The sequence below is a fragment of the Grampus griseus genome, assembly GCF_964374135.1.
Source record: "Grampus griseus genome assembly, chromosome: 1".
Taxonomy (NCBI): domain Eukaryota; kingdom Metazoa; phylum Chordata; class Mammalia; order Artiodactyla; family Delphinidae; genus Grampus; species Grampus griseus.
This window is the reverse complement of record NC_139017.1, coordinates 101,764,817-101,773,723: the sequence shown is the minus strand read 5'-3', so window position 1 is coordinate 101,773,723 and position 8,907 is coordinate 101,764,817. Positions and strand designations below refer to the sequence as shown.

At 39.9% G+C, this 8,907-nt stretch overlaps 1 protein-coding gene across 1 annotated transcript in view; it reads left to right on the top strand.

The window, feature by feature from the left end:
- The first annotated feature begins 2,385 nt into the window (after positions 1-2,385).
- MTF2 (metal response element binding transcription factor 2) overlaps positions 2,386-8,907 on the top strand; it is an 85,886-nt gene continuing 79,364 nt past the window's right edge. The window contains exon 1 of the mRNA XM_082648454.1: positions 2,386-2,619. Within this exon, the coding sequence (XP_082504580.1) occupies positions 2,615-2,619 (5 nt within the window). The 5' untranslated portion in view covers positions 2,386-2,614. The remainder of the gene's footprint in view (positions 2,620-8,907) is intronic.

Sequence of the window (8,907 nt, the reverse complement as noted above, 5' to 3'; positions counted from 1 at the left end):
GTAAAACAGGAATAAAGACACAGACTTACTAGAGAATGGACTTGAGGATATGGGGAGGGGGAAGGGTAAGCTGTGACAAAGGGAGACAGAGGCATGGACATATATACACTACCAAACTTAAGGTAGATAGCTAGTGGGAAGCAGCCGCATAGCACAGGGAGATCAGCTCGGTGCTTTGTGACCACCTGGAGGGGTGGGATAGGGAGGGTGGGAGGGAGGGAGACGCAAGAAGGAAGAGATATGGGAACATATGTATATATATAACTGATTCATTTTGTTGTAAAGCAGAAACGAACACACCATTGTAAAGCAATTATACTCCAATAAAGATGAAAAAAAATTATTTATTTTTTATACAGCAGGTTCTTATTAGTTATCTAGTTTATACATATTAGTGTATATATGTCAATTCCAATCTCCCAATTAGTCCCCCCACCCCCAATTTCCCCCCTTGGTGTCCATACGTTTGGTCTCTACATCTGTGTCTCTATTTCTGCCTTGCAAACTGGTTCATCTGTACTATTTTTCTAGGTTCCACATATGTGCGTTAATATACGGTATTTGTTTTTCTCTTTCTGACTTACTTCACTCTGTAAAAATATATATATTAAAAAATTTTTAACTTATTTTTGGCTGCTTTGGGTCTTCATTGCTGCACGTGGGCTTTCTCTAGTTGTGGTGAGCGGGGCTACTCTTCGTTGTGGAGCACGGGCTCTAGGTACAAGGGCTTCAGTAGTTGTGGCTCGCGGGCTCTAGAGTGCAGGCTCAGTAGTTGCGGCGCACAGGCTTAGTTGCTCCGTGGCATGTGGGATCTTCCCGGACCAGGGCTCGAACCCGTGTCCCCTGCATTGGCAGGCAGATTCTTAACCACTGTGTCACCAGGGAAGTCCCCAGAAATTCCTACGACCACAGTTACAGGAATTTTTTTTACTGTGCCTCCCTCAGTGCCCTTTATTCCCTGAGCACCTGGCTTCCTCAAATTAAATGATTGCCCTCTTGTACTTATATGTTTACATAGGCAAATAGCAAGCTTTTTTTTTTTAAATTTCAAAAAGACAGGCATCATTGACTTCTCTACTGTATAAGAAATTAGAACACTTTCGTGTGGCTAAAGAAGCCAAAAGTTATACTAGTAAGTGGAAATTATAGGAAGGCAGATTGTACATCTATACAAGGAATAACTTTCTAGTTATTAGTGTTTGTGAAATTGAAATGACTGCCTCTGAGGTACTGAACCACTGAAGATGTTGAAGCTGAGGGTTGCTGACCACTTGAGAGAAATGTTGAGGAGAATTTAGACCAGATGTTCTCTAAAACTGATATTCTGTGACTAGGCTTAGATGCACAGCAAATATACCTGTTTGTGTAATATCTTTATCCATTTTTGGACTACATCTACTTTTTTTAAAGTTAAACTCTACTCAACCAAAAAGTGTGAAGGGCATTGAAGATATATTTTTGAGAAACTATGTTATCACAGAGTTCAAAATGAAACTTGAAGGGTAGCAGATAGACTGAAGCTGTCTTCTTAAACAGATTGAAAAACATGGTACTAATTATCCCTGTGATGTAATATGACACAAAATATAAAATGATTTTTAAAATATTTTGACAAAGTTATAAACAAAGGTCCCTCATGTGGCTACTAAGAGGAGCTGGGTTTTATCTAAGTAGAAGTCACAGAGACAAGCATGCACTCTCTGTCTGTCACTTGGAACCTCTGTCGGCAGCTAAGTGTCTGCCCTAGTACGAAAAAGTTCTGTATTCCTAAAATAAACCACTTTGCACGAAATTATTCTCAGATTTCATCACAATTAGTAAGGATTTGCAAAGCAAATAAACAGAGAAACCTTTCATCGTCAGGGAAAAAAAGTCCGAAAATCTTCTATATAAGCAGCTTCTGATAGGAAGGAATTTGGGGCTGGACAATAATCGCCGAACAAAATATAATTCTGACATCCAGGGTCTTTTCCGCGCTGAATGAAATTCGAACAGCAGGTCTCAGGGTGAAGATAAGAGATTTTCTCCACAGAAGGGATACTGGCAAGGCAAGACGTAGCGAGCACCGTCCTACTTCTCAGGAACAGAACATGCAGCGTGAAAGTTGGACACTATCTTCCCTCTGCAACACAAACAGCAGCAGTACAGCCTAGGGTCCCAAGCTCAGCGTTCACTATTGTGTTAGCGCCGGCGGCGGAAGGACTTATCCCCACCACAAAGTTAAAGAGTCCTTCTTTGTTCAGTCCCTGCCGCGGACGCAGGGCACGGTGTTCTTCCGCGCTTACCACACAGTCTCCGCCCCCTCGCGGCTCTGGAGAGCTGCCATTCGGTCCCGGAGTCTCTCTGCGCTCCCAGAATGCACCGGCAGTCCGCGGGAAACCAAAATGGCGAAGGGTTGTAGTGAAGTGGGCTGTGTTTGAGGCCGGTGTAAGAACGCTCACTCTCTCCCCCCCCAACCTTCGTCCCCAGGTCCTCGGTTTGTGCGTGTGTATGTGCGGGGTGCCTGGTGGGGCGGGTGCCCGGTAAGTGCTCGGACTCGCAGGGGAAGCGCCCACGGGGTCGTGATTGGTTGTTTTTTCCTGTATGAAGCGGTTGGCACCACTGAAGTGACCGAATGAGGTGAGAGACCTTGGCCTGGGAACCAGGCTCTTCCGGAGGAGGTGGAGGGGGTGGGGAGGAGGAAGAAAGGAAGCAAGTATAAAAGGGAAAGATGGAGGCTCGAGGTGGGGGTGGGGGCTCCAGTGTACGTATGGGGGTGCCTTGCATATGTCGAAAAGAATGGATGGAAAGGGGCAGTCAGTTGGGTGTTGGAGAAAATAGGGACTAAAGGAGCGAGCAGGGCGTTGGGGAAGTCGGTTGGAGGAACAAGATGAAACGTTGAGACGGGGAAGCTGTGTTTGGAGGGGCAGGAAGGAACCTGGGGGCGGGAGACGGTTGGAGGGGCAGGATGAACCTGGTGATGAGGGGGTGGGGAACCGAAGGGAGGAGCCGTGAGGAAATGGGGACTGAGGGAGATGAGGGGGACCAGAGTGCAGGGGTTGCCTGGGACCTTAGGGGCCGCAAAGGGAAGTAGCAGCATGAAACGGGAGGGTGGTGGAATTGTATGGAATTGGAGTATGGGGGTAGAGTAGAAGGGCAGGATGGAGTAGGAGGATAAGGGGAACACTAAGTAGAACGTGAGAGCAAACCCTGAAAGCTTAAGGGGAAGAAGTGGAAGGGAAAGTGTGAGATGGGGGAGAGGTACCTTATATTCGGAGCCCACCAAAAATTTGAGACAGTTTTCTGTTTAATTAAATCTAACTCGTATGCCTGCTTGGATGTAGATTTGTAGTATTGTATTCATTTTTACAACTGAGGTACTCACGGTTGAAGGGATTTTAACTAATTTGCCAAGATTTCTTAACATGTTTTAATAGTGCCAGAACTCTTAACTATGTGTTTTACAGTCTGGCGTCCTTGGTTGCTAGAATTTTTCTTTGGAAGCAGCTAGAGGGAACAGATGGATTTATCGGGGTGATTTGACGAACTGTGAGGGTTCCTGAACAATGGGTAAAGGGATATGGAATGCTATTCTATTCTTTAAAACATTGAACTTGGTTAAAGATAGAACCCATTTACTAATTCAAATATATAAACCTAGGTAGACCTGTGTATAACGTAAGAAAGCACCATGTGAGGTCAGTATAGAACTAGAAATATGTAAATAGTGCCTGATTTAATTTGACTCCAGATGCTCCGGTAGTAGTAACTTTCTCCTTCAGATTGATTCCAGGTGACCCTTCTGTACACTTTGCCTATAGGCTGGTTTCAATTTCCATGTTTTCATTCTCCCTTGAGAATTTCTTTTTTGAGCAGTGGATTGCAAAGACAGTGAATTTAAAAGTATTTAATGTGGGTAAAATAAAATGTACTTAAATTATTGAGTGACCTTTTCAGAGGTTTGAAATGCTTTAAATGGAGCCATTTTGACGAACAGCTGTAAGTGCCCAGTAGTTTTGGCAAGGAAAGAGCTGATTTTAAATGTCTTTTCTATTCTTGATATTTGGAATGTTATTCACACTCCAAGCATTTGTAGTGATAGCTTGCAAAGGGAATACAAGGTGAAACTTTTTTTTTTAGGTTCCTAATATAAAAATCTATTTGAATTCATATTTTAAATTTGCTCGCCTTCATTTTTTTTAAGTGCTAAAAATATTCTGAAGTATTTGAATTAAGAGTGCACCTGTTTCCTGATAACTGCATATTCATGTCAATGGGCATTAACGGAAATCTATACCTATCATGATGAAATGCACACACAATTTTAGAACTAGAAGTATAGAAATCATCTGGTTAAACTTTTTTTCTAGATGAAACAAAATATATTTAATTATGCTTTTAATTATGCCTGTTACCTCAAAGCTCAGTTAGGAAAGGAATTTTATCCTTTGTATTTTGCTGTGGGTCATAAGTTCTTTGATGTCATGGATTATAAATATACCTTTTCATTAGATCTTTGACTGAAAGGATAATTTGCTTTATTTGTATTTCAGCATAATCTTTACATCTGACTTTAGGAAACTGGCAGTATAGTGATAATCTATTTTAACAGATGGGGAAATTTGCCTCTGAGCAGTTGCCATGGCCAACATCTGTAGCTTGGTGGTTCTGAAAGTAAAATTTAATTGCAGCTTTAGTTAGTCTAAACTTCCGTGAATGATACTCCTTGGTTGATATTTTTATGCTTTGTTTCCCGTGTTCTTCAAGATTTGTTTCTTGCAGCAAAATACAGTATAGCAATCCTAAATTGGAATATGGTAGTTTCTCTTTGGATGTTTTTTATGTATTCGAGTAGTGTTGTCCAATAGAACTTTCTGCAGTGATGGCAGTTATCTATATCTGCTGTATCCAGTATGATAGCCATGGGCCAATGGGGTGTTGAACGCTAGAAATGTAACTGGTGAGGCTGATAATTGAATTTATTTCATTAAAACTAAAATTTAAATGGCCATATGTGACTGCTGTATTGGACAGCACAGTATTGCATCCATTTATTAGGCATTGTCACACCCATCAACCATGGAAACCACAGGAACTAAGGAACTGTCTTTGAACTAAGGAGATTCAGAACTATCTTTGAACTAGGGAGAGTCAAGTTCTCTTTGTACATTTTTAAGATGAAGTAATCTTCATTTTTGCCACGCATCGCGTCTTCTGTCATTTCTCTGTTTTCATATAACATTGCAAAAGAATAGTGAAGGTATCAATGTCTCTGGTCTTTTTAAGATGTAAGTTTCTTTTTCCTTTGTCAAAAACAACAAAAATGGATTTTAGGAAAATTAGTTTACCTTGTTATTTTAAAAAATTTATTTTGTTATTTTTACTCAAAAAATTTCAAACACATACAAAGTGAATAGAAGTATAATGAACTGTTTTGTATCCATGCTTGTTTCATCTGTACTTCTACCCCCCCACTCCTTTGTTTTTATTATTTTTTAAAGTTTTTTGAGGGAAAATTTACACATCTTGAAGATCTTAACTCTACACTTTTAATAATAGTTTAATTGAGATATAATGCATGTTTTATATTTATATATACATAACTCACATGTATATACCCTTTTAAGTTATAATTCAGTGATTTTTAGTATATTCAGAGTTGCACAACCGTCACCATTATCTAATTTCAGAGCATTTTATTACTCCAGAATGAAAGTCTGTATCCATTAGTAGTCACTCTCCATTCCTCCCTACCTGGGCCAACCACTAATCTACTTTTTGTGTTTATATTTGTCTGTCTTGGACATTTCATATGAATGGACTCATACATTTTTGTGGCCTTTTGTGTTTGGCTTCTTTCACCTAGCGTAATGTTTTCAGAGTATATCCATGTTGTAGCACATATCAGTACTTCCTTTTTATGGCTAAAATAGATTTCATTGTATGTACTACATTTTGTTCATTCATTCATCAGTTGATTGACATTGTTTTTTCCCCACTTTTTGGCTATTATGAATAATGCTACTATAAACATAACATGTACAGGGTTTGTATGGACACGTGCTTCCATTTCTCTTGGGTATGTAGCTAGGAGTGGAATTGCTGGGTCAGGTGATACCTCTGTGTTTAATGTTTTGAGGAAATGTCAAGCCATTTTCCAAAGACCCTCCACCCTTTTACAGCCTCACCAGCAACTATGAGGGTTACAGTTTCTCCACATCCTTGCTTGTACTTGTCTGTCTTTTTGATCATAATCATCCTAGTGGGTGTGCAGTGGTATCTCCTCGTGGTTTTGATTTACATTACCCCGATGGGTAATGTTGTTGAGCATGTTTTGTAGTTATTGACCTGTTGTGTACCTTCTTTGAAGAACTGTCTCTTCAGGTCCTTTGCCTATTTAAAAAAAAATTGGATTATTTCTCTTTTTACTGAGAGTTGTAAGCATTCTTTGTATATTTTGGATACAAGTCCCTCATCAGATGTATGATGTGCAATTATTTTCTCTTGTGGGTTGTCTTTTCACTTGATGGTGTCCTTTGTTTTTTTTTTTTTTTTTTTGGCAGTACGCGGGCCTCTCACTGTGGCCTCTCCCGTTGCGGAGCACAGGCTCCGGACGTGCAGGCTCAGCGGCCGTGGCTCATGGGCGCAGCCGCTCCGCGGCATGTGGGATCCTCCCAGACCGGGGCACAAACCCGTGTCCCCTGCATCGGCAGGCGGACTCTCAACCACTGCGCCACCAGGGAAGTCCCCGTTTTTTTTTTTTTTTTGGCGGATGATGTCCTTTGAAGCACAGAAGTTTTTAATTTTGATGAAGTTTAATTTATCCCTTTTTCTTTTTTTGCTTGTGTTTTTGATGTCGTATCTAAGAAACCATTGCCTAATTCCAGTACTTTTTTTTTTTTTTTTTTTTTTTGCGGTACGCGGGCCTCTCACTGCTGTGGCCTCTCCCGTTGTGGAGCACAGGCTCCGAAAGCGCAGGCTCCGCGGCCATGGCTCACGGGCCCAGCCACTCCGCGGCATGTGGGATCCTCCCGGACCGGGGCACGAACCCGTGTCCCCTTCATCGGCAGGTGGACTCTCAACCACAGCGCCACCAGGGAAGCCCTCCAGTACGGTTCTGAAAAATGGATATAACTGTGTTTCTCATAAGCCTATCATGGTGTAGAATACTTCTCTCTAGGAAGCTCACATGTAGCCTTTCTCAGTCTTCCCTCTCCCTAGTTACTGTTCACTTTAATTTTGAATAGAACTTTATATAATGGAATCATTCAGTATGCATATCTGTTAAAATTTTTGTTTCATGAAACTAGAACTGCAGTCTTAGCTTGAAAAATCCCATTATGCAAAGGATATTGTAGTAATGGCTTAAGAATCTTACATTATGTGGTGACAATCCTAACCAGTACTTCGTGTAACATGAGGGTTTTTTTAATGGCTTATGAAGACAGTTCTCTTATTTTGAATGGATAAAGCTGAGTAGGGACTTAATGAGTATTTACTTCCAAATGTTGCCTAAGATGAGGATTTAAAAATTAAGGGCACAGGGCAATGTGAGGGATCCTTGTGATGATGGAAATATTGGTATCAAATATTTTTGGTTGTGATACTATTCTGTAGTATAAAATGCTAAATCAAAGATGCTTCCACTTGGTAAGAGTTACATGGAATTTATTATTTCTTACAACTGCATATAAATCTACAATTATCACAAACTAAAATGTTTGATTAAAAAATAAAAGTTAGGGGGACAAAAGTGGACCAAAGCAGGCGTAGCAAGAACAGGTCAAATTGGTTTGGTTTCGGTCAGTCAGGTTCTAAAAACAAACTAAAGATGCGCGTTTGTTTTTCTCTACCCTTACTAGTGAAGTTTACATTGCAGGAAAAGCTCCCACAATTTTTTTAAGTTGTAGTGGGGGGTGGAGTGGAAAGACACAGGTGTCTACTGGAAAGTACTGAATGTATACTCAGAAGATTGGGGTCTTTGTTTAATCTGCTAGATCCGCAGCAGTTTTAGTTTCTTTACCTGTAAAATGGGGATGTTACCCACATGTGTTACTCACAGGATTGTTGGGAGGGTCAAGAAGGAAAATAAAGGAGAAAGCACTTTATAAACTCTAGGTGCAGTGTAATTGGTTAGTATTATTTTCCAGAATCTTTTCCCAGAAGAGTTGTTGTATAGAACAAGAGAATCAGGTATACCTGTAATGAAACCTATGCACTAAAAACATCTTCTACAACTTTCCTCTCTAGATGATGAGTATGTCTAATACTGAATGAATAAATTATTTTGCCCTGTTCATAATTATTGACTTCAGACATGTACAGCGTAAACTGCCATGTACGCTGTTGAGTATAATATATTTAGAAGTGTTATTGAACCAGATGCTGAATTTTTTAAAACCATATTTTGTTAGAATTTGAAAATACTGGCCCTTGGTGTTTTGGGATGACCAGTGCTGATAGATCTAATTGATCTAAGATAAGCACCCATAGAGCTATCAATAAAAAACCGAAAAACAAACCAAAACTAACAAGACCAGTTTCTTAGAACTCATACCCTAGAGATTCTGATTTGAGAGATTTGGTACAGGCTTTTATATACGTTTGTGTTTAAAATTTTTTCCCACTTGATTTTGTTTTGCAGCCAGGGTTAAGAAGTACTAAATTTTGTTCTAGGGTCAAGTTTAGAAACTTACCACTTCTTATTAAAACATTACTAAGAGCTATACAAAGGAAAGACTAATAATAGGCATGTTTTTCATACTTGAAATGAAAAAGAAAAATATTTTAGTAGTATTTCCATCACACTCATTTAAAATCTTTTAAATAAGTGGTTAATAAAGTAGTTAATGGAACTTTGTAGTCTGGGAACCTTGTGAACCTGTTAAATGTTTTATAAAATTGCATTTAGGTGTTGTGAGATAGAGA